This window comes from Microtus oregoni, unplaced genomic scaffold (assembly GCF_018167655.1).
Source record: "Microtus oregoni isolate MIOR12 unplaced genomic scaffold, Mior012 000005F_ref0000423, whole genome shotgun sequence".
Classification (NCBI taxonomy): domain Eukaryota; kingdom Metazoa; phylum Chordata; class Mammalia; order Rodentia; family Cricetidae; genus Microtus; species Microtus oregoni.
In genome coordinates, this window is record NW_024543064.1 from 40,323,634 (window position 1) to 40,349,633 (window position 26,000).

Consider the following 26,000-nt stretch of genomic DNA (forward strand, 5'->3'; position numbering starts at 1 on the left):
ATGGGAAATAGGAACCGAATTCAGCATCCAGGCGAGAGAGGAGAGAGAGAATGTGGGCACATGAGCGCACAACTTTTTGGTACCCTAGGCCAAGCTCAACCTGATCCAGTCTCTCAAAGGCCATTGGCTGAAGGAGGTTCCCCATCACCTCCCCCTTTTGTCTAAATAAGAGAGTTCCAAACCTGATATAAAACTATATAGAATAAGAACAGATATCAAGTATAAAAAATTAGAATTACAACCAGCATAAACAATATTAAGTAAGAAACATATGCTAAATGTTTCAATAATTATTCTATCCTACTTCTTGTATTAGAAATGGCTTGGCTAAGTTGAAAGAGGAAGGTAACCCTGTTGAAAACCTGAGAAGGGACATAATATTACTTGAGTAGGCAGGAAGTGCAATCAAGCAGCTTCCAAAATGTGCGTAGATGACAGAGACAACTGGTTACCTGGGCAGTCCCCCAAAGTCTCATTTGCAATGTTAGAGCAATTAACTTTGGCTAAGGCCTAGAGTAACTGACGGACCATTTTCAGAGGCAGAAAAATTTTCAAAACCATCTTATCCTGTCTTGGCAAGGTTTGACAGTTTTTTTATTCCTTGTGTCCTGCTGGTCCAGTCCAGACGCCGTGCATTTTGTCAGTGGTAGAGGCACGGGCGGTTCTTTGCCCAAAGGCCATTTTGCCAAGAAGAAAACAAGCTCCAGTAGAGTGTGTTTCTAAAACATTAAACAGAATTACCATATAACTTTGAGTTCTACTCCCAAATAGATATTCCCCCTCCCCACCCCCAGATTTTTTTAAACAAAGGGCTAGGAGGTGAAGCTCAGTGGTAGAGACTTGTGTGGCATGCCTCTGCCTCCCAAGTGCTGGGGTTTAAGGGTGAACGCCACACTGCCATGCTGGCCAGGCATTTTTTAGAGTTGGACTCTCAGAGTGTGTCCTCAGAATGCAGGGAGGAGCAGAAACTACTTTTTTTTTTTTTTTTTTTAGATTTATTTATTTATTTATTATATATACAACATTCTGCCTCCATGTATGCCCACATGCCAGAGGAGGGTGCCAGATCTCAGTATAGATGGTTGTGAGCCACCATATGGTTGCTGGGAATTGAACTCAGGACCTCTGGAAGAGCATCCAGTGCTCTTAACCGCTGAGCCATCTCTCCAGCCCCCCGGAGCAGAAACTACTATATCTAACTGAACTAGTTTGCGTTAATTGAATTCAGTGCAACTAGGAAAAGACCAAAAAGTTGGGCATGGTGGAGCACACCTTTAATCCCAGCAGTCTGGAGGCAAAGGATTCTGTGAGTTCAAGGTCAGCCTAGTTTATATAGGAGTTCAGGCCTCCTACATAGTGTGACCCTGTCTCAAAGAACAACAAAAAAAGGGAAAGACAAAGCTCTGAGTACAAAATGTTTGCAGGGTGTATAGCCGAGTCACACAGGAACTTCGACTTTTTGTCTTTGAGAAGGTGGTGTCCTACCATGTTAGGAAGAAAAACTGCTCATTCTTACAGGATAAGGTTAACCCTGTTCTTTGATTATAGATGATGAAAGCCATAAACAAGTCGAATGAGCATGTCCTGGCAGGAGGGGCCTGCTTCAATGAAAAGGCAGATTCTCATCTCGTGTGTGTACAGAATGACGATGGAAACTATCAGACCCAGGCCATCAGTATTCACAATCAGCCCCGGAAAGGTAAGCAGCTGCACTACTGGAGGAGGTTTGCTTTCATTTATTTATTTTTATTCTATTTATACAGGTATGTATGTTTTTCCTACATGTATGTCTGCACATCACATGTATGTCTGGTTCTAGCAAAGTCCAGAAAACCGCATTGGCTCTCCTGGGCCTAGAATTACAGTCAGTAGCAAGCCACCATGTGGATCCTTTGGAAGAGCAGCTAATGCTCTTAACCATTGAGTAATGTCTCCCACCCCTATTTTAATTTAATTTAATTAAAATATTTAACTTACTATTGTTTAAGATGGGGTCTTACCATGTATTCCTAGCTGGCCTGGAAATCATCTTGTGGACCAGGCTGGCCTTGAACTCAGAAATCCTCCTGTCTCTGCCTCCTGAGTGCGGAATTGAAGTCTCTGGCCACCACATCCGGCACAGTGAAATTTTTTTTTTTTTTTTTACAATGTGTAAAAGATATGATTTAGTCTTAAGGAAAAGTACCTTGTTGCAACAAATTAGGTATTTGTTGTGTACTCTGAAGAATAAGTAAAAAAAGAGAAAATGATTGTGAGGACACATGCTACAGCAATTATTAATGACATCAAAGAATTTATGTGGAACTAAAAATATTTCCTTATATTTCTGTACCAGTATTCTTTTTCATAGAACTGCCCATTGCCATAGTAAAGCACATGATGTACATATATGGTGATAATGACTTTATCTGTGAAGGATCAGAAAGAACATCTTTCAGACTCTTTGAGCCATAGCTCTGTTATAATCACTTGCCATTGACCTGGAAACTGAAAAAGACTCAATGTTTTAAGAAATAAATATAGTTTGCTTCTAAGTTAGTTATTATAAATTGTGATGGCTGGTCTATAAATTATCAGATTATTCCTAAATTAGATAAAAATAAAATATTCTGGGAGATTACATTGTTTATTATAATAGAAATACAAGCATTTAAAAATATCTGTAGATTAGCTTTTAACATTATGTCATAACTCAATGACCTATTTTTCTTTTTTTATTTATTTATTTTTTTTTATTTTTTAAATTTATTTATTTATTAAGGATTTCTGCCTCGTCCCCACAACCGCTTCCCATTTCCCTCCCCCTCCCCCGATCAAGTCCCCCTCCCTCATCTGCTCGAAGAGCAATCAGGGTTCCCTGACCTGTGGGAAGCCCAATGAAAATTTTTTTATAGTGGAAGGTTGTTCTGTTGAATGATTGGATATCTCAGGCTCCTGCCACTTACTTTCCAGTAGATACGTGACCATACCATAATCTTTTCAAGTATATTTTCAGGATTGCTTTCCCTACTCGAGTAATAGGAATTATTTTAAAAGAACTATCTTTGGCTGGAGAGATGGCTCAGCAGTTAAGAACCCATACAGCTCTTTTCCTTCCCTTTCCCTTTTTCTCTCTCCTCCTTCTCTTCCTCCCTCCCTCCCTTCCTTCATCCCTCCCTTCCTACCCCACCCCCTCTTTCTGTTTTTTGAGATGGGTTTCTCTGTGTAGCTCTGACTGTTCTGGAACTCACTCTGTAGACCAGACTGGCCTCAGGCTCAGAAATCTGCCTGCTCCTGCATTCTGGGATTAAAGGTGTGCACCACCTATGCCTGGCTCCCTAGAGCTTCTTCATAATACCTTAGTAGTTCCCTTTACTCAGACAGGGCAAGTTTGAGCCACCCGTAACTCCAGCTCCACCAGAATCCAGTGTCTCTAGCTTATATATGTACCTGCATGCTCTCAAGTACACACACATACACAGAGAGAATTTAAATAATAAAGTAAATTTTTTTTTTTCGAGACAGGGTTTCTCTGTGGCTTTGGAGCCTGTCCTGGAACTCGCTCTGTAGACCAGGCTGGTCTCGAACTCACAGAGATTCGCCTGCCTCTGCCTCCCGAGTGCTGGGATTAAAGGCGTGCGCCACCATCACCCGGCTAAAGTAAATATTTTTTAAAAGAACTATTTTAAGATATTGAGAGGCCAACGTTGGTATCTGAAGGTGAGACTAGGCTGTGTACTGAGAGTATGCCAGTAGTATTTGCAGCTCAGGGAAGACCTTCGGTGTAGTGCAGCCTGGGATATGGTCTCACCACTTGCAAAGGAAGACTGCTTATAGGTGGGTCTTAAAGATGCCCAAGTGGTTCTAGAATACGTTCAAATTCAAGAACCCTTGTTCAGGTGACAGTGCCCAAAGTGTTCCTCAGGTTCTGTGGCTTGAAATGTCCACATAGTCAGGCATGGTGCTGTCTCAAAAAACACAAAACAAAAATAAGTAATTAAATAAAACATTCACTCAAGTATTAAATCTGGGAAAGTTGTATTAATAAATTCCAGCCACCCAACAGGGTACCTTCCGGCTTTGACAGTGGATGGAGAGAAGGGTGATGTGTAGCTCTTCCCAGATCCATTCTACCACAAACCTTATTTCCCTCCGGGTCCTCCTGAAACTGTTCCTTTTGTCTGTTTGGTGAAGCATTCCCTAGTCTGCAATAGTCCTGGTCATTGTCTTCAATTTATATATAATTAAAGTCAATTGGTTAATGGGAGCAGAAAAATATTTAGTATGTGTGTTTTCAAATACAAAATCCAAAATAGGGTTGGAGATTCGACTCAGTGGTTAAGAGCACTGACTGCTCTTCTAGAGGTCCTGAGTTCAATTCGCAGCAACCACGTGGTGGCTCACAACCATCTGTAATGAGATCTGGTGCCCCCTTCTGGCCTGCAGGCATGTATGGAGGCAGAATGTAGTATACATAATAAATAAATATTTTTAAAAAATCCAAAATTAAGCAGGGTGGTAAATCCACAGTGTTCCCTATTAGTCAGTTATATCTAATTAGTTAGATATGTCTAGAATACTGAAAAATGTTCTGGTTATCGTTGATGAAAGATTTTGATAAAAGTCGGTGACATCTAGAAGATAATTTGAGACCTCTGAGAAGTCAGGACATAGGTGAAAGGAAGACTATTTCAATAAAATATACATGCTTATCCTGGAAACATACTTTAGAAGAAGAGTAAAAATTAGCTTTTTTTAAATATGAAAATAAAGGTTCAGTTTATTCTCTAATAGCTACCAAACTGGAACCATTAAGTTAAAAGGTAGCTAGGGAAACTTGATGGTAAAGTGGTTATCTAACACACATGGGTCCTTGGAAGCCATGATGATGGGGGTGGTGATGACGACGTGCAGAGCCAGCTCCAGTGGGCAGGTGTTACAGGGAGCCGTATTTGGCTCAATTTGAGTCATGCTCTGTAATTCTGAGAGTTGTTCAGAGATAGGATGCTTGCCTTGTGTCTCCTTGTGTCTGACAAGGGCTGGATTGCTGCCTGTTAGATGTATTATAAAAACAATCAGTAAGAAATTGGATTAGTCCAGTCCAGTTTTAGATGTAGGAAAATAGCTGGGTGGTGGTGGCAAATGACTTTAATCCCAGCATTCTGGAGGCAGACAGGTGGATCTTCAAGTTCAAAGCCAACCTGGTCTACATTGTGAGTTCCAGGACAGCCTGGTCTACATAGTGAGTTCCAGGACAGGTAGGGACAACACAGAGAAACCCTATCACAAACAAAAGTGTAGGAAAATCAGAGCAACTGATATAAGTTGTAAGTGCATATCCTTTCCTTTCTGGAGAGATGGTGGTAGTGTAGTGTGATATGCATGTGTGCGTGCGTGTGTGCATGAGTGTGTGCATAGGTGTGTGCATGTGGATGTCTCACGTGCATGTAGATGTATATGCACTTACTTGGCACTTCTCTATGTGGGAATCAGAAGTCAGCTTCAGGTATCTTCTTTAATTACTTGCTCACTGTTTTGTTTTATTGTTGTGTTGTTTCTCTAACATTTATTTATTGTGTTTGTGTTTAGGTCAGACAACAATTTGAGAAAATAGGTTTTCTCCTTCTGACACATGGGTCCCAGGGATAGAAATCAAGTCACCCGATTGGTGGCAAGGGTTTTACTTACTGAGTCATCTAGCCAGCCCCTGTCCCAACCCCTGACTTGTTTTGAAAGAGGATCTCTCACTGAACCTGGAGTTCACTGGCTTGGATGGCTGGCCAGTGAGCTCCTGGGAGCTGCTTGTCACCACCTGCTATCTGGAATTACAGATGGACACTGTTATACCTCAAATTTTAATGGGTGCTGAAGAGCCAAACTCTGGTTGCCATGGTTATATAGCAGGTAGTGTACCAACTGAGATATCTCCCAACCCTAAATATTCATTCTAAATAGACTTTTAAAAATAACTCTAGGGCTGGAGAGATGGCTCAGTGGTTAAGAGCATTGCCTGCTCTTCCAAAGGTCCTGAGTTCAATTCCCAGCAACCACATGGTGGCTCACAACCATCTGTAATGAGGTCTAGTGCCCTCTTCTGGCCTGCAGGCATACATGTAGACAGAATATTGTATACATAATAAATAAATAATTAAAAAAAATAACTCTACTTTGGGGCTGGAGAGATGGCTCAGTGGTTAAGAGCACTGCCTGTTCTTCCAAAGGTCCTGAGCTCAATTCCCAGCAACCACATGGTGGCTCACAACCATCTGTAATGAGGTCTGGTGCCCTCTTTTGGCCTGCAGGCATACACACAGACAGAATATGGTATACATGATAAATAAATAAATAAATAAATAAATATTTTAAAAAATAACTACTTGGGAGGGGTACACACCTTTAATCCCAGCACTTGGGAGACAGAGGATGTAGTTCCTTGTGAGTTCAAGGCTAGCCTGGTCTACATAGTGAGACCCTGTCTCCAAAAAGCAAATAAAAACATCAGACCAGCCAGGTGGTTTGATTCTTGTTTGAGGAAGAGTACAGCAGAATGCAGGGTTGATTGTATCTTAAATTCTCTTACAAGCATATGGTAAACATTTGAACTAACTGGTTAGTGCACGTGGTGGTGTTTTGTTTTCTGTGTGCTGTTATCTGGAATTCCCCTCATTATTGTTCCCAATGCTCATCTCAGTGATCTGTCTTCACTAATCTATTTCTGTGTCTGTTATAGTGACTGGTGCCAGTTTCTTTGTGTTCAGTGGCGCTCTGAAGTCCTCTTCAGGATACCTTGCCAAGTCCAGTATTGTGGAAGGTAAAGGATGATTGTTTATTCCCTGTGCCTCAGTTCTTTCCTGATTGTACAGCTGAAAAGTAAGCTCTAAACCTGCTGCACAGACCAGATGTACAGGGAAACGGAGGCAGGCATGCACGCTCATCCTAGATGAAACAGTAGAGGGGGGGCTTGACACTGAGCTGTAGATGTCTGTCTTAGGGTTTTCTAGCTGTGAAGAAACACCATGACCACAGCAACGCTTATGAAGGAAACTTTTAATTGGCTAGTTCAGAGGTGGGAAGCATGGTGGCGTGCAGGCAGACATGGTGCTGGAGAGGTAGCTGAGAGTTCTACATCTGGATCTGCAGGCACCAGGAAGAGACAGTGAGCTACTAGACCTTGTTTAACTTCGAACACCTCAAAGTCCACCCCCCAGTGACACACTTCCTCCAACACGACTATACCTGTGAATCTGTGGGGACCATTTTCATTCATACCACAATCTGTAACCTGTAGTTGTTGTTTTTTGACTACCAGCTAGCTACTCAGGAGGCTAAGGCAGGAAGTAACTGGAACTGACTAAAACTCAGGAATTCCAGACCAGTCTAACTAATATTACAAAAGCCTGGCATGCAGTTGCCTAGTTCTCCAAAGATGGGGATAAGTACAGGTACCACAGACACTGGTGAAATGTCAGAGATGGCCATTCATTTTGATATAGGGTGCCTAAGGGGTTGTAATATAGGGACAGATACCATATTGGAGATCTACAAGAGTATAGGTGATGTCCCTCCCTCCTCCCCATAGAAATACTGCCACTGTCGTTGACGTGCAGAGTGAGGTGTGCTGTGATTAGCCATGGCTCACCCTGATAGAGGCTGATTAACACCTTCGGAAGGCAGGCCAGCCTGCTGTTTATTTTCTTTTTGTCGTTGTTCCCTACTGTATTTTGGTCTAGTTATTCTTTTCTTTTCTTTTTTTTTTTTTTTTTTTTTGGTTTTTTTCAAGACAGGGTTTCTCTGTGGTTTTGGAGCCTGTCCTGGAACTAGCTCTTGTAGTCCAGGCTGGTCTCGAACTCACAGAGATCCGCCTGCCTCTGCCTCCCGAGTGCTGTGATTACAGGCGTGCGCCACCACCGCCCGGCTGGTCTAGTTATTCTTGTTGCATTACAAATCTCTCCAGCTTTGATGGTGTGAAGCAGTTTCTACCGTGCTTGCCAGCTGCTCCAGCTGAAGCACTGTGATAGGGTAGTTCAGAGAGGGAGAGTTCCGCTCTGCTCCAGGACATTTGGTGGTCTCAGCTGGGATGACTTAAAGGCATAGAGTTATTTTCTAGCAATCAAACAGAATTCCCTGAAGATTTTTTTCACATATCTGTCTAGATCCTGGGTTGATTTGGAGACCAGTAGTGTTCACCAGAGGGTTCTAAACACAAGTGTCCCAGCAACAAAGTAGAGACTGTATTGCCTTTTGTGCCCCAGCGGGAGGCTCTTCTAGTGTACCTTCCCAGCGCTGTAGTGCTGGTGGGGCAAAGAGAAGACTCCAATTCCTGGTGAAGTAGTAACAGGAAGTTTTGTGTCTTTATATTATAATTGAATGTATGTGGCCATGAGCTGGGATTTGTTTACACCTAAGAGTGCAGTTGAATTATATTGCTATAGTTTTGTGTTTGGTTTGGTTTGATTTTCTGAGACAAGGTCTCACTATGTAGCTTTGGCTAGCCTGGAACTTGCTATGATTACATCATAGACTTGAACTCAGAAAAATCCAATTACTGGCAAAATCCTGTTCTAAATAACAGTTCTAAACAGATCAAAACCAGTTCAACAGTGATTGTTAAAAATGCTGCAAGATCCCCTGTGGCAGTAGGCAGGCAGGCCCACAGAGCAGCCAGTACCAGGCAGAGATGGCTGCCATCCTGAGCAACTCGGAGAGGGTCCCGGGCGGGCTGGTGCATGGTGGGCAGGCTGGTCCCCCGGGAGTGTGAGCAGGCGGCGGGTAGAAGGCACATAGACATACACATTGTACAGAATAGAATTGGATATTTATTACTTAGGAGAGATGAAGAAAGAGAAGAGGAGAGAGACAGAGAATGGGAACGGGAGAGAAGGAACTCACGTGTGCCAAGAGGGGACAGTGAGAGTCAAGATGACGAGATGGGGGCAGGGGTCGCCAGGAGTGGGCTTGTTTCTTAAAGAGACGAAAACCATAACAGTGATGTTGCTGTTGAGTTACATTTTAATAATATAGTAAGTGCAAAATAGATTCTTACTGGATTGTATGTTACAGTAAAAATAAATTTTTACTACTTTAAATGTAGTAAACATTCCTGCTCTAAGAAACTATAAATCTTGAGAAAAATAAGTTTACAGCACATTTTAAAAATTTTTACTTAGCTGCTGGGCAGTGGAAGCCCATGCCTTTAATCCCAGCACTTAGGAGGCAGAGGCAGGCAGATCTCTGTGAGTTCGAGGCCAGCCTGGTCTACAAAGTGAGTTCCAGGACAGCCAGGGCTTTTACTAAAGAAATCCTGTCTTGAAAAAGAAACAACAATAACAACGAAAAAAGTACTTAGTCAATGACTGTAACATAACAAGGGAAAAACTAAACAACTAAACGAGAAGAAAGGACAGGGTCCTGGCGCCTCCAGGTGGCCTTGAATCCATTGTGTAGCTACGGATGACCTGGACCTATGGTTTCCCTTCCTCTGCCTTCCCGAATGTAGGAGTGCAAGTACTTACACCACCATCCCTGGTACAGGAATTTCTTGGGATCAAATCCAAGGCATCATGCACACTGGGAAAGCAGTCTATGAGACAAGCTGTCCAGTCAAACTGTTCCTTTCAAGCAGCCTGGGTAAGACACAGCTTTGCTTGCTGTGAGGCATTGTAGGGCTCCAGCTCAGGGGAAGTCTTTTAGTAGTTATTATTTGTGGGTGCTGGAAATTGAACCTGGGTCCTCTGAAAGAGCAGTAAGTGTGCTTAACCACTGTGCCATTTCCCGGTACTGTTATTATTATTATTATTATTTTCGAGACAGGGTTTCTCTGTGGTTTTGGAGCCTGTCCTAGAACTAGCTCTTGTAGACCAGGCTGGTCTCGAACTCACAGAGATCCGCCTGCCTCTGCCTCCCGAGTTCTGGGATTAAAGGCGTGCGCCATCACCCGGCCTGTTATTATCTTTGAGATGAGGTCATACTATGTAGTTCAGGCAGGCCTGGAACTTGCCAAGTAGCACAGTTAGAATTAACTTGTGTCCCTTAGTCGTTAGCCTCCCGATTGCTGGGATCACAGGAATGAGCTACCATGCTAAGCTGGTTCACTTTCACAGAAAAACATTCCTGGGCCTGTGAGTTGGCTCAGTGAATAAAGGCACATGTCACCAAGCCCGATGACCTGGGTTCCATCCCTGGGATCTGCATGGTGGAAGGAAAGAGAACTGATCCTGCAAGTTATCCTCTGACTTCATGTACACTGTCATTAACACACACCCTCAAATAAATATAATTAATAATACTCTTTTTTTTAAAGTATTTTTAAAATATAATGGTTAATTCCATACAGTGTATCCTGAACATATCCATTCCAACTCCCCAGAATTCTCCCCCAACTTCAGTGTTTTGAGACAGGGTCTTATGTAGCTTAGGCTGGCCTTTGTTGGAGCCACAGTAGGTAAAAGTATATATTATCAAGTCTAATAACATGAGTGGATCCCTAGAACCCGTGTGATGAAAGGAGAAAACTGACCCCTGAAAGGTGTTCTCTGACTCCCCCCACAGAAAACAGATAAGTAATTTTTAGAAGAATTATGTTAATGAAGTTATTTTATGATTAAAATTAAATATATAGTATATCTAATATAGTATAATTAAATATATTAAAGAAATTATTTTATGACAAGATTATGTGTATATGGCAACAAATCAGAAAAATGTTCAACATGTGACGTTTTACTCTCAAAATTATATTTTTTGACTCAGATAGGTCAAAATAGAAAACTCAGATAGTGTGAAAAATAGCTAACCATCTGTTGGTCATGTATCCCATCTAAAACTCATTTTTAGTCTAAACCTACTACTGTAATTCTGTATGCAGTAATCATAGTTCCATTGCTATGAAGAGACACCATATCTAAGGCAATTCTTATGAAAGAAAGCATTTAATTAGGGGAGGCTTGCTTACGGTTTCCGAGGTTGGGTCCATTATCATGGTATGGAGCATGGTGGCATGCAGGTAGGCACTGGGGCAATAGCTGAGAGCTACCTGTCTCAGGCAGACAGACAGACACTGGGCCTGGCTTGGGCTTTTGAAACCTCAAAGTCCTCTCTTGGTGACACACTTCCTCCAAGGACATGCCTCCTAATCCTAGACAGTTCGTCATTGGAGGATTGAGCATACAAATACATGAGGAAATGGGGCCATTTTTTAAATTTTTTTTTTCCTTTTTGTTTCATTGTGTTTTGTTTTGATACAGGGATTCTTTGTATAACCTTGGCTGTCCTAGAACTCAACATGAAGATCAGGCTGTCCTCAAACTCAGAGCTCTGCCTGCCTCTGCCTCTCAAGTGCTGGGATTAAAGGCAGATGGGGCTATTTATATTCAAATAGTAGTTTTTATTTTTGTTTTTTGTTGTTTTGTTTTGAGACAGGGTCTCATTATGTAACCCTGGCTATCCTGGAACTCTCTATGTATGTAGACCAGGCAAGCTTCAAACTAGATCCTTCTGTCTCTGCTGCCCAAGTACTGATATTAAAGGTCTGTACCACCACACCTAGTCAAACTTTGTTTTGTTTTATTGTTGTTGCTGTTTAGTAATTTTTAAAACAAATACTTACAGGGAGCCTATTCATATACTAGGCAGTCATGGTAGAAGTTAAGAGAGATAGAGAAGGCCACACACTGTAAGAGGGCAAAGGGGAATCAAGTGCTCTGTGAGCCTGAAGAGCAGCAAGTTTCCCTCGGAGCCTTCTCAGAAGAAACACTACACGGGGTCTACAAGGAATGTGCCCTGTTAAAGACAAGGATGTCTCCATATTGGCTCTCACAGCTTTTTTAATAAGGGTTTTAGCTCAGAAAGAAAACGTCTTTGTGTCTGTTGGCTTTGTAAAGCTTCTGTTTAGTATCAGAGGATCTGCCAGACACTAGGCTCTGTGTCTCAGCCACCCCCCTCCCTGGCTCTGCACTGTGTCCATCTGTCCATCTTCATGCTGACTTTTTTAGATGGCGTTATGGTCCAGATCACTGCTGAGAACATGGATTCCTTGAGGCAGGCGCTTCGGGAGATGAAGGACTTCACCATCACCTGTGGGAAGGCGGATGCAGAGGAGCCCCAGGAGCAGATCCATATCCAGTGGGTGGATGACGACAAGAAGGTTAACAAAGGGTGAGTGGGCCTCAGAGCAGTCAGGGCAGCTCAGGCTTCGCCTGCTGTGCACACTGCGTTTCAGACCCACTAGAAGCCTGTCTCAAAAAAGGAATGTGTAATTAGCATTTTAAAGTCTAGTTTCCTGAGTTCTCTATATATTTTGGAGATCAGACCTTTGTCTGTTGCGGGGTTGGTGAAGATCTTCTCCCAGTCAGTAGGTTGCCTTTTTGTCTTAGTGACAGTGTCCTTTGCTTTACAGAAGCTTCTCAGTTTTAGTAGGTCCCATTTATTCAATGTTGCCCTTAATGTCTGTGCTGCTGGGGTTACACATAGGAAGCGATCTCCTGTGCCCATCTGTTGTAGGGTACTTCCCACTTTCTCTTCTATCAGGTTCAATGTGTTCTGACTGATATTGAGGTCTTTAATCCATTTGGACTTGAGTTTTGTGCATGGTGATAGATATGGGTCTATTTTCATTCTTCTACAGGTTGACATCCAGTTATGCCAGCACCATTTGTTGAAGATGCTTTCTTTCTTCCATTGTATACTTTTAGCTCCTTTATCAAAAATGAGGTGTTCATAGGTTTGTGTGTTAAAATTCGGGTCTTCTATACGATTCCATTGGTCGACTTCTCTGTTTTTATGCCAGTACCACACTGTTTTCATCACTGTAGCTCTGTAATAGAGTTTGAAGTCAGGGATGGTAATGCAGAATTCTTCATTTCTGTTTATAGCTTGATTTCTTTTTTAAAAAAAAATGTTTTTTTAAACATTTTTTTTAAAATTTAATTGTCTGTGTATATGCCTGTGTATATAACTGTGGGTGCCCTTGGACACAGAGGCCTCAAATTCCCCTTGATCTGGAATTACAGGTGACTGGGAGCCATCTATCCTACCTAGTGGGAGCCAAACCTGGTTCCTCGGCAAGCAGTGTGTGCTCTTATCCACTGGGCAACCTCTCCAGCCCCTTCCTTGATCTCTGAAGGATTCACTGTCTGTATTGAGGGAGAAATAAGGCAGTGAAGCAAACACAGGTCTCCTAAAGTTGCACGCCTTTGGGGTATGAAGCATCTGCACTGTTAACTACCATTGATAGGACAGGTGTCCTCATTTGAATAAGCAGGTACCTAAAGGCTGATGACTCGTCAGCACCATAAAGCTAAGACATGGCAAGACTGATTTAAAACAGTCCTCCTGGGCTTCAAAGCCAAACTCTTCCCTGACTAATGGCAACTCTATATTAATGCTGCACACTAAAACCTTGGATTCTTGGATTCATTTTTGACACTTCTCTTTCTGCTCTACCCCATGATTATCCCAACAGTAAATCTGGTTTGCCGTGTTTCAGAATGTATCCATCACAGTGGCTCTTACCACGTCCATTGCCACCATCCTAGTATAGGAAGCAGCTTCCCCAGTTTAAACCCCTCAGTCTGCACAGCTGCAGAAGCCTGCATGTCTCTCATTGAAGTCCTTCTCTCTGATCTGTCTCTAGTCTCTAACACAGCTGCCAGGGGCATGTCACTCTTCTGTCAGACCACCCATGGCTTCTAGTGTCTTTCAAGATGGAATTTAACACCACTTGTCACGTCTTTTTTTTTTTTTTTTTTTTTTTTTTTGGTTTTTCGAGACAGGGTTTCTCTGTAAATTTGGAGCCTGTCCTGGAACTAGCTCTTGTAGACCAGGCTGGCCTCCAACTCCCAGAGATCCGCCTGCCTCTGCCTCCCGAGTGCTGGGATTAAAGGCGTGCGCCACCACCGCCCGGCTCACTTGTTACCTCTTAAGGGCCTACATTTCTTGCTGTTTTGAGCCAGGGCTGAACTCTATAGCCCAAGCTGGCCTGGAATTCTCTATGTCTCGAGGCAATCTTCCTTCCTTGGCCTCTCCTCCTCCCTTGAGCACAGCTGTGCCTCCTCCCCAGACCTCTGCGTGTGGTGCTCTCAGCCTGCCCTCTTCCTCACGATGCCCTGCGAGCATCCCCACTGTCTCAGAACGTCCTCTCCAGCCACTGTCTGTATTCCAGCCCTGCTGTGCAGTTCTCTCTTCATATACAGCAAAGCTTGCAGTATTTACCATTCTCCAACTTAGATTTCTCTTTATACATTGATATATTTGGGGGAAGAGAGGGCCTTGCCCTGGCACACATGTAGTTGATTCTTTCCTTCACCTTTATGTAGGTTCTGGGGATTAAACTCTAGGTGGCCAGACCTGCACACAAGTGCCTTTCCCTGCTGAGCCATCTTGCTGATTTAGCTTTTGATGTCTAGAGAACTAAGAACAGAGCCAGGCATGATGGAGCACACCTTTAATCCCAGCCCTCAGATTTTAGAGTAAATGTGTATCTCCATATATTTAATTTACTTGCTATATTCTGAGGAAGAAATAACTGTCCAAGGAAATGTGTGTTTCAGAGCCTGAGCCTGAGGATCCGTGATGGTAGCCATGCTCTGACTCTTTCCACAGCACTGGGGCTGTTGTTTGTCTATGTGTTATTAGTGGGGAGAGAACTCAGGTCTTCTGCCCTGTGAGCAATCTCTCTTACCACTGAGCCAAATCCCCAGCTTTAAATAGTTTTTCGTTTCTTTTTTTTTTTTTTTTTTTGAGACAGAGTTTCTCTGTAACTTTGGGGCCTGGGGCCTGTCCTGGAACTCGCTCTGTAGATCAGGCTGGTCTCCACTCAGAGATCCGCCTGTCTCTACCTCCCGAGTGCTGGGATTAAAGGTGAGGTGTGTGTCTGTCATTTAAATAGTTCATGACAGACGTCATTAAACTCTCCAAGTTCCAAGCAGGGGTTGGTAAGTGAAGTACAGCACCCAGGGATGACAGGTTCTCCTCCCCTGCAGCACTGCCTTCCGAAGGCAGCTGAGCAGTGTTGTTAGAGCGAGGGTGGAGTGGGGACCCAGGCTGGGTGAGTGGCCATGCAGTTATTAAAGAGATGTGGGAAAGAGCAGTGTGAGCAAACAGCCTGCTTCTGTTATGGTCAGCTTTGAAAAATGGCTCCCTGCAAGTGTCTGCCTCCGGCATGTGTGCTTGAGTAGGTCCAGTGCGTAAGCCTTCTTCACATGCGCACTCCGCGTCTTGTCATGGCGCGCTGCAGATGTCTTCAGCACGACATACTTGGGATTTGGTAGTGAAATGTGATGTCCTATCTCCTTCCCCTTCCTCTGTCACAGTGCCGTGAGTCCTATAGACGGGAAGTCCATGGAATCCATAACCAATGTGAAGATATTCCATGGGTCTGAGTATAAAGCCAATGGAAAAGTCATCAGATGGACAGAGGTAAGAAATAAACCTTGGAGCACTTGCCTTACTTTCAACACAGCCTTGTGCTAAGCCCAAAGCCCCACTCTGGGCTGATTTGGAAGGAAAAGGTGAGCCAGTGAGATGGGTCAGTGAGTAAAGGCTTTGGCCACCAAGCCTGAAGATCTGGATTCCGTCCTCGGGGCCTATGCAGTGGAATGAAAGAGCCAGCTCCCACAAACGACCCCTGACCTCCTCACACTCTGCATGGCACCTGTGTGACAGATACACATTTTTTAAAAAGTAAACATTTTTAAAGAAAAAAGAAGTGTCCCTGAGCAAAGCTTTTCATTTATCTACTAGATTTAGTCCCCTCTGGTCTGTCTTAGCTCACTGGGAAAGAAAGTCCAAAGTGCAGCCTGCAGCGCTCTGATGAACTCACTTCCAGGTGTGTTTGCTTTGGAAGACAAGAAGGCTGTCTCTGAGTGGGCACACCTTCTGTGTTGTGTTCCTCAGAACGTTGAGTATGCCATGCTGCATCCAAAGACCATTGAAAACATGGTCTTCAAAGGACAGACAGTTCACAGTAAGATTTGCCAGAATTACAAAGCAAACAAGTAATGGTAAGTTTCTGGTACAAAGCCAGATCTAGCCAGCTCTTAATCGGCCATCCAGATGTGCTCACACACCTGCAATCCCAGTCCTTGGGAGGCTGAGGCAGGGAGATCACAAACTTGAGGCCAGCCTGGGCTACCACCATCCTGCATCAGTTAATTTCTTTAAAGCCCTACCAAACACAGCCCTACCCACAAGGCTTGGGGAAAACCTCAGGAGTCAGTGACTGGCACGCCTGTTGCAGGGTAGTGTCCTCTGTGTGGGACAGGAAAGCGCTACAGTATGCTCGCCTATGACAGCCTCAGTTGACATGACGAACTGGACTGGGGAATTTCACAAGTCTCCACTCTAGATGCAGGGCTATAGGCAATTAATGGCTGCCGGGTGAGAAAGAATCAGTCTTCTCTAGGACGAGCCCCGTTACAAGTGATCCATTCTCAAGTGGTCAGCCCTAAACACAAGCACATATGAGCAAGTCGAAATGGTCTCAGCAGGGCGTGTGGGGGGTGGTCTTGAAGGTTGAGCCTCATACGTGCTAAGCACATGTTCTGCCACTGAGCTGCGTGCCCAGCCCCCTTGTGTATAGCATAGCCCCTTTGTGACCAGCATATAGGAGTTGTATATGACAATATGGAAGCATTGTATATTTTTCTTTATTTGTCTTTTAAATTTTGTCTTTATGTTGTTTATCCTTTATGTCATCCAGAGAAGTCAGGCAGTTGCCATATGTATGCACAGAGACAAAGTAGGCATTATGGGATCTTTGGAAAGCCGGCCTAGTGGTGCACGATGTAATCCCAGTACTCGGGAGACAGGAACACGATTGCTGCCAGTCGAAGGCCAGCCTGACCCTACACAGAGTGTTCCAGGTCATCCAGAGCTCCGTGCACAGGGAGGGAGGGAAGGAGGAGGAAAGCAGGGCCTTTGAGAAGCAGGACTCAGTCTGTGAGCTGGTGAGGTGGCTCAGTGGTTAGAAGCCCTTGCCATAGAGCCTGGCAATCTTGAGTTTGATTTCCAGAATACATGAGAAGATGGATGGAGAGAAGTGGCTCCACAGGCACACCATGTCACATGTGTACCTGTACATATATGTGCAACCTCAGCTGTCACCATCAAGAACATCATCTCTCTCCTTTGAAATAGTCTTTTTTTGTTTTTGTTTTGTTTTTCAAGACAGGGTTTCTCTGTGTAGCTTTGGAGTCTGTCCTGGAACTCGCTCTGTAGAACAGCCTAGCCTGAACTCACAGAGATCCACCTGCCTCTGCCTCCCGAGGACTGGGATTAAAGGTGTGCGCCACCACCGCCCAACTGAAACAGTCTTTCATTGGCCTAGAGGTCACCAATTAGGCTAGACAGTGAGCCCCAAGGATCCTGTCTCTACCTCCCTAGTACTGGGATTGCAAGAGCACAATGCTACACCCAAGGTTTCTAGTTTTATGTGAGTTCTGTGGAATCAAACTTCATCCTTCATCATATGAGGCAAGAACTTCATCAACAGAGCTCTCTCCCAAACCCAGAAATTTAAGTTCCTTAAAGGCTGGCCTGGCAATACAGCCCTGTGGTCACAGTGACTTGGAGAACTAAGGTGGGAGGCATGCTACAATCAACAAGAAATTAGCCTGGCCAATGAGAAGGAAGTTCTTTAGAATTCTTTTGAGTAAAGGGCTTGCTCCTGACCTTTCTTCTGTGTGACTAGGTCTTGGGTCTCAAGTTTCATCTTTTCTGTGCCTTGGCCTGTCTACAGCAAAGTGTAAGGCTTGTGTGAAAACAGGGACAAGCTCTGGCCTCCAGAAGACTTGGATCCTGGCCTCTGTTATCATCGTTGTCTTTGGGGTGGGGGAGCAGGGAGTGATACAGGGTCTCTACATAGCTCTGACTATCCTGGAACTCACTATGTAGGTCAAACTGGCCTTGAACTCAGAGAGATCCACTCGCTTCTGCCCCATAAAGCATGTGCCACCATGCCCAGCTTGTCTTTTTTTTTTTTCTTTTGACATCGAGTCTTAACTATGTAGTTCTGGCCATCCTAGAACTCATGGAGATCTATCTGAGGCCTCTCCAGGACTCGGATTAAAGGCATGTGCCACTACACCCAGCCCCTGGCCTCTGCCTTTACCCACTTGGAATAATCTGTGGAGAGCTAGATCCCCAGTATACAATGACTGTTATTTTAGACTCTCATATTACTCCCTATGAAAAGTGTCCCCATGTTAAATTGCCTTTCAGAAGTACACAGTCCATCTGCACATGATGGTACGTGGTGGGAAAATCAGGAGCTTGGGGTTAGCCTTGACTACACGATAAACTAGGGGCCAGCCTGGATTACATGAAGCCCTGTCTCAAAAAAAAAAAAAATGTACAGTACCAAATGTGAGCCTTTTTGTTTCTAAGTAGAAAGTGCTATTAGACCATGGTCTGTGTTTGCAGAGAACAGAGCTACTGCCAGTGTGGGTGCAGAGACTGGCAAGCAGGGATTGTCTTGGGTGCTGCACTTTTCTAAAGATTTTATTGTGCCTGTGTATGCATGATGTAAGGCACACCTGCCACAGCACACATGAAGGAGTAGGTTCTTTCCAGGGGTAAACTCGGGCTTGTGCAGCCTGTGCCTTTCCTGGCCAAGCCATCTCTCCAGTGCTCTTCCCATCAGGTCACCTTGTACATCTTAGAGAACTGGGTGCCCAAGTACAGTGGCTAATCTGCTTGTTCCACATCCTGGACACAAGGTGAAAGCCTCTTTTGTTTGGGGATAGGTGTTTTTCCTAGAAAATGATGACCAGCATAACTGCCTGAGCGACCCTGCGGATCACAGCAGACTGACCGAGCATGTTGCCAAGGCATTCTGCCTCGCCCTCTGCCCCCACCTGAAGCTTCTAAAGGAGGATGGAATGACAAAACTGGGACTTCGCGTGACCCTTGATTCAGATCAGGTAAGAAACATCTTGGGCAGCGTTTGGAGCTGGCCTTGAGTTGTTTTGTTCTTGTTTCTTTTTCTCTGAGAGTTTTCCTGAGTTACCCGAGAGGATAAATGACCTCACATCCCACCACGCACAGATATGCTCTCTGGTCAGAACCATTTGCAAGGTGGATCCTAAGGACTGTAGGGTATGGAAGGAAGGGCCAGGATCTGCCACCTGTGATAAGCTTGTGTCACCCTGTGAAACCCCCATGCCCACCCATGAATACTGCTCTGCAGCCCGAGGGGCAGGTTCTAGGTGTCCCTCATTGTGTCTTCTTAGTCAGCGGGACCGAGCTGTTCCTTGGCATCTGCAGTTGCCACTGCTTAGTAAAATTTGTCTTGCTGCCAATATTTTCATTTAGTTGGTTAGGTTTGCACTGTTTCCTCAACAATTTTCTCGTCATTGGGACTTAGTTTTTTGCTTGTTTTTGATTGTTTACTTTTTCTTGTTTTTTTGTTTGTTTGTTTATTTTTTGAGACAGGGTCTCACTAGTTGCCCTGGTTGGCCTTGAACTCAGAGGTTTAGATTCATCTGCCTATCTGCCTCCTGAGTGTTGAGACTAAATGTGTGTGCCCCCATGCCTGGCTTGATGTTTGTATGTGCTCTGTGTATTAACAATCCAGTCCTCACCTCCCAACCCGCTCCTTGTCCTAGTATCTCTCTGTTGTGGCCGAGCTCTTCACAGCAGGTTCCATTGGGCCTGCATTGGGTGCCTAAAATTTGCCGGCTACCATTTCCACCCTCAGTCCTTAGTGTTTAGTTATTAGAAATGAGTGGAGTGGGGGCTGGAGAAATGTGGTTCAGTTCCCAGCACCCACATCGTGCTTTATAGCCATCCTTAACTCCAGTTCTAGGGGGTCTGACTTGACTTCTTCTGACCTCCTTGGGCACCAGGCACACACGTTGCACATCCATACATGCAGACAAAACCGTTACGTACATTTAAAAATAAAAGAAGTTTATTTTTAAAGAAGAAATGAGTGTGGGCTCAGATTGATATTCCCAAAACAGTTTCTATCCTGGGTGCTTACATGGGGAAAACCTGGCTTTTTGGCGCAGAATTTAATCAAATAGATTATCAGGGCAGGGTGAAAAGTTGTGTCTGGCTTTATTTCCTCACTAGTCATCGTCAGCCAGTGTTTATTTTCACTCAAGGTCTTGTCCTGTGCTGAAAAAAGGCCTATCTGGGGCTGGGGATGTAGCTCAGATGCCTGCCTAGCATGCACAGAACCCTGGGATTGATCTTCAGCACCATGCAAGCCGAGCATAGTGACGTACACTTGTATCTTAGCCTCTCAGAGGTGGAGACTGGAGAATCAAAAACTTAAGATCATCTTTGGCTGCATAGCAAGTTTGAGACCAGTCTGATCATGTAAGACCCTATCTCAAAACAACAAATAAAACCAAACAAGCCAACAATAACAAAAATCAGGCTCAGTGGGTGAAGGCACCCAACTGCCAGGCTTGACAGCCCAAGTTCTATTCCTGTAACCCACGTACTCAGAGGAAGGAGAGGCTGTCCTTTGATTTCCTCATGCATATCATGGCACACACCCATACACATAAAATTAAATGCAATTTAGAAAAACATTTATCCATGTAATACTAGTGAAGTGTCTATCATGTTCCCGTCTCACATGTATTGATAACCTATCTGGACAGAGAGGCTCCCTCATGTGGAACATCGGACAGCAAATCTTTTTCTGCTGAGTTTGACTCTCTTGAGGGAAAGGGCCCTTTATCTTTGAATTTCTGTTTTCAGTTGCTCAAAAAATGGTGTGTTGGTGACTGCATGGACTGAAGAAAAATGCGATGTTGTATTCCTCACTTTAGTTTTTACAACCAGAGGCTAAACTGATTCATCCTTTCTATTCCCGGAAAGGGACATTAGCGGATTCAGGAACAAAGTCAAGGTCTCACGAGAGTAGGTGCCAGAGTGGTAACCCACAGTTAACAGAGGAAGAATGTGTATGCACTGTCATGTGTCTAGCTCCATGGGAAAGGACTTGGCTCAGCCCTCTGGAGAGATCTTCCCTGTCCCGTAACCTGTCGTCCCTTCTCTCCTGGTAGGTTGGCTATCAAGCAGGGAGCAATGGCCAGCCCCTTCCCTCGCAGTACATGAACGACCTGGACAGCGCCTTGGTGCCTGTCATCCATGGAGGAGCCTGCCAGCTCAGCGAGGGCCCTGTCGTCATGGAGCTCATCTTTTACATTCTGGAAAACATCGCATAGAGGACGACTCCGTTTTCTCTGCTCAGACCTGTTGCAGCAGCAGTCATATCTAAATCATTTGCACTTTAAAACTGGAAGATTAAGCTTTTTGTTAGCACTATTGGTAGGGCGGGTACGGGGTGGGAGTAGGGTTTAGGGGGAAGGGTGGGGAGGGTGGTTGGGGGACAGATGTTCCATGATTTTAAGTCTTCTATGCATTCTCCAAGAAGACCCGGGCAGCTTCTTACTGCACAACAGTTACGCTATCTTTGCAGCTAACCCCCTTCTGTTCCTGTCTAGACAAGAAGTCTGCTCCTCTCTTATGGTCACGTGCTCAGAAATGCTCATATGGGTACAACCATCTCCGAGATCAGGGTGGGGGGCAGAAAGGAAATAAACAATGAAGCGTCAATTTTGCACTTCCTGTATAGAACTGGCATAAAAGAATGTTACACTGCTACACTTACCGTCCTGGCTACACCCCAGCTGCTTACAAGAACGTTTAGATTTTTTGTTCCGGCTACTGACTGAATCAAACCAAAGGGGTTTCTTGTCTGCTGGCCATGGAATGGTAACTCAGTATAAGCCAGGCAGTTTGGATAGCAGAGTCGAGTGCGGAGTCACTCACGGTCTGCCTAAGTGAATGGCAGGTAGTAAAACGAGCCTTTTGTGAGAGCCGGTAAGGAACACCCAAGGCATTTTCATTTACTGTACACTAGAGATATTTTTAAAGAGCATTTTACTAAGAAACTGCTTAAACTTCCAGGAAAGTTGTAAATATAAAAAGAAAAAACCTGTGTCCTCTCTTATACAGCCTTACGTACTCATGCCCACACCGACGCTTGCCCCACTCGACTTGTTGGGGTCTCGTCTTTCTCCCTCCTCTGTAATATTGAAGTGCGTACGACAGAGTCCCTTCCCCTCTACAGTAAATGTTATTCCTTGCCCCGATAGGATGTTAGTCGATGTCACTGTGACTGGCTTTAACTTCACTCCTGCCCAGCACTGTCCTGGGAACCTTTCCTCAATGGTGTGCTTTCCAGCTGGGGTCAGACACTGCACATAGCTCTTAGACTGGATTTGGTTTTTTGTGGCATGCATATTTTTTGAGTATAGGCCCTCACATCCTGAATTTTTGTTTTATTTTAGAAAACATGTCATTTGAGTTTGTTGTCTTGACAATGGTACTCATTTTATTGCATTCTCAGCCTGATCACTTGATGTCCCTCTGCCTCTCAGAGATGGTGGCAGATTTCATCATCACCGTGCACCATGTCTAGTTTCCCTACTATGTATTTCCCTCTTAATGACAGATTTATGTAGAGGCGCTTTTCACACTGTGCAAATGTCTGCTCCTCAGATTGTCCCTTAGACTTATTTGCACCACGGATGCTTCTTGCCTGCACTGATCTTTTACTCTGACAGCTGCAAGATGGCTTTCTAATTCCAGCATGCCCTTTCTTTGCCAGCTGGACTTAAAAACTATAAACAAACCAGCCCTCCCTTCCTCCCTGTTATTCTTTTAGTTTTCATGTTGGTCTTGTGGAGTTCTACTTTCTTAGTTTGGTACTCAGGTGAGCTCATCTTTGGCTAAGTTGAGCACCTTCAAGCTGGCTCCTGCATCCTTTCATGACATATTTATTTTTACTCCTTCCTGTGTAGCCTAACAAGATGCTCCAGACTAATCTTGCACTTACCTGCCAGGTTTGGAATCGCTTTATCTCTGAGTAGCCCTTTTAATTGGAATAGTACAGGAAACCAAGGTCTGGTTCTGATTTTATCTTTGTTAAATTTATTTTGGTCACAGGCAAATGTTTGAAATACACTGCTCTAGGGCAACTAACGCTCGTGTCATGGCATCTTCCCAAGCCCAGGCCACCCCGGATCTCCTTCCTCTACAGCCCTCTGCGACAGTGGAAGGCTGCTCTCCATCCCTCTCCTGAGCTGGTAGACCTGCTTGGGGAAGTAGCTGTTTTCTAAAGGCCCTAAGGCCTGGCCTGGCCTATGTGTCTGACTGTGACTGTCTCTCTGCTGGGTGAAGATTGCACTCCACACCCATTTCTCCCAAGGTTTTGCTGATGGAAGCTACAGAACTGGGAACATGACCTTTCTCTTAGATGTAGGTACAAAGCCTTAGAAGTGTCCTTTGGCCCTGACCAGCACTGATTTCATGTAAGAAAAGAGCCCTTGAACCGGCCCTGAACCTGTAACAGGAAGTCCCTAACAGGCGTATTTGGTGTTAATATACCTCAAAAGATGGGAGCTTCTACAGCACTGCCCCATCCTCCTGCTCAGCTAACTGCACCCTGCTGTTGGACATGGATCTCCTAGAACATGCAAGCGTTTTTTGTTTGGTTTTTTCAAGACAGGGTTTCTCTGTGTAACTGCCCTGGCAATTCTGGAACTCACTCTGTAGACCAGACTGGCCTCAAAATCAGAGATCCTCCTGCCTCTGCCTCCCGAGTGCTGGGATTAAAGGCCTGCGCCACCATGCCCAGCTCATATACAAGGTTTTTAACCCCTCCCCCACAAAGGACAGATTCTGGAGCCATAAAAACAGGTCCATTCTTAACTCATAAAATATTGTGTGTAGGAAAATCATCTTAGAAAATCGGGCTTATGCCATCAAGGATGCTCAGTCTTTTCTCCTTTTTAACTTTGGTTTTATATGATGTGTACTGTAATTTATATTATAAAGTGCTGAAGCAGCACATTCCTCATCAGGCAGGGTTTTCTAGATTTAACCTGAAAGATAAATGCAGAGCTTCTACACAAAGAGCAGAATTGTATCCTGATAATTTATTGTTCTTAAAAATTGTATGCTTACCAAGTGTGTTTGTAAGCATATATTGCATAATGTATTTCCTGGATTTTAGAGATGGCTCTCTTGTAGCCCAGGCTGGCCTCAAACAGTCTAGTCAAAGATGACATTCAATTCCTGATGCTTCTGCCTCCTCCTCCCAAGTGCTGGGATTATAGGAATACACCATTATACTTGGTACTCTCTATTTCCCAAGCCCTCCTGCTCTCAAGGTCCCAAGGTCAACGGTCCCATCTCCTGTCTTCTCCATCTACACTGGGTCCTGCTGGTGGCCCAAATTCCAGTTAGACTTCTCTTTGGTCATCTGAAATACAATTATGCACTTAATGTATTTCTAACAGTAGCTTCTATTTTACTGATACTAAAATTAAATAATGGTAATGGGATTTTTAAGTCGCATACATAGGACTGCATGAATAGAGCCGGACGCTGAGCCCATCTTGGAGGCCAGTCATCTAAGGCACATTTCATCCTCAAGACATTAGGAACAAGAGCAGGTACATGCTTCCTGGGACTACCAGCCCCAGCCCTGTGGTTTGATTCAAACTCAAAACAGCTGACCTCACTTAGTGTCAAGGTCTTTTAAGGAAAGCCACACATATTGGGGGGGGGGGACCCATAAGTATGAAGAGGGCAACCATATACGTTTTAGACTGGTGCTACATAAAGGAAAAAAAAAATCGTACAATCCTTGCCTTTCATGAGCAAAACTTCCTGACTCTAAAATTCCGTATTTTATTCAGTTCAGGAATTCAAAAGACATTCAGTGCAATATTTAGAAATGATTTTGGTGTGGCTGGTTCTCAGTTATATCCATGAATGTTTGGTTACTGTGGCTGACTAAATCTTACATAAATGAGGCTTTATGCAGGCCCCTCCCCCTACCCATGCATTCCTTGGCTACAACAAAGGCCTTTTAAGTTTCCAAGTCCAGTGGGTGGCTTTGTCAGGCCTCCCTCAGCCTTGAGGTGGTTTTTCAATGAGCAGAGCGATATAGTGGACTGAAAGTGAACAAGCTGTAAGGGCAATCCCTGAAGTCTCAGAACACAACACTCCCAGTAGAGGGAAGAAATGTGAAATGCCTAGGGCAGATAGGGATCGTGGAGAATAACCCCAGGGGCTCTTCATTTTAGCAAGCATTGAGTTGAGTCAGACGCAGGCTGAAAGGAAAGTGCGGTGGGACAAACTCTTCAGACCACCCCCCCTGCTCTGGGTTCCTTCATGAAGGCAGAGACCCTTTCATTCCAATTCACCGCTGGACACATGTGACTATAATTGTTAAATCTCTTACGTATGCAAGATTGGGAGCTCACATCTGCTAGGTAGGATTTGCCAGAGAGCTCTGGGAGAAGTCACTTGTCAGCAGTTTCTGCCCTGTTATCCACTAACAATTTTGATATGCTCTTCAGGGGCTGGGAAGCATGGTCCAGCCCTGTTATCTCCAACAGACACACAAAAGCTCACCCCTGGGCTGTGCTTATGCAATACTGTAGTGACCAGCAGCTGAATGTACTTGCTACTTCCTTCTCGTAGAGCCTTCACAAATTATCCTGAGGAAGCTGGGCATGGTAGCACATGCCTGTAATCCCAGCACTAGGCAAGCTGAGGCAGGAGTTCAAGACCAGCCTGGACTATAGCGTGAAACCCTGCCTCATTCAACCAAAGTAATAAATAAATAAATATGGAGGAACACTTGTTGAGGTTAATGCTTTAAACCAGGGGAAAGAGTTGGGGTGCTGACTTCTGAGAAATCTGGAATAATGTATTTAAATATTAACTCCGTTGCAACTACCTGACCCTTCATTTCATCTGTTCACCATGAAAGCTATAGAACTTGGACAAACAGGGATTAGCCAAGAGATCAGCTCAAGGACAGGCCTTCTCAAAAGAGGAATACACAGGTACAGCAGAACTGCTTTGGCTTTTAAAGTGACAGGGAACAGGGCATTTGAAGACTTTGATAGTAAATTAATACTGTTTAGAATATAAAGTCCTTACAGTGAATTAGACATAGTTTTAAAATAAAAACGGCCACATAAAAC

General features: G+C 44.3%; 1 protein-coding gene across 3 annotated transcripts in view; it reads left to right on the forward strand.

Annotated features, from left to right (window-relative positions):
- Zfyve9 (zinc finger FYVE-type containing 9) overlaps positions 1-21,271 on the forward strand; it is a 131,384-nt gene extending 110,113 nt beyond the window's left edge. For all 3 annotated transcript variants that reach the window (XM_041651789.1, XM_041651788.1, XM_041651790.1), the window contains 6 exons: positions 1,549-1,699; positions 6,710-6,790; positions 11,970-12,132; positions 15,288-15,393; positions 18,720-18,896; positions 20,997-21,271. In XM_041651789.1, coding sequence (XP_041507723.1) covers positions 1,549-1,699; positions 6,710-6,790; positions 11,970-12,132; positions 15,288-15,393; positions 18,720-18,896; positions 20,997-21,158 — 840 coding nt within the window. In that variant the 3' untranslated portion in view covers positions 21,159-21,271. The remainder of the gene's footprint in view (positions 1-1,548; positions 1,700-6,709; positions 6,791-11,969; positions 12,133-15,287; positions 15,394-18,719; positions 18,897-20,996) is intronic.
- Positions 21,272-26,000: the final 4,729 nt, after the last annotated feature.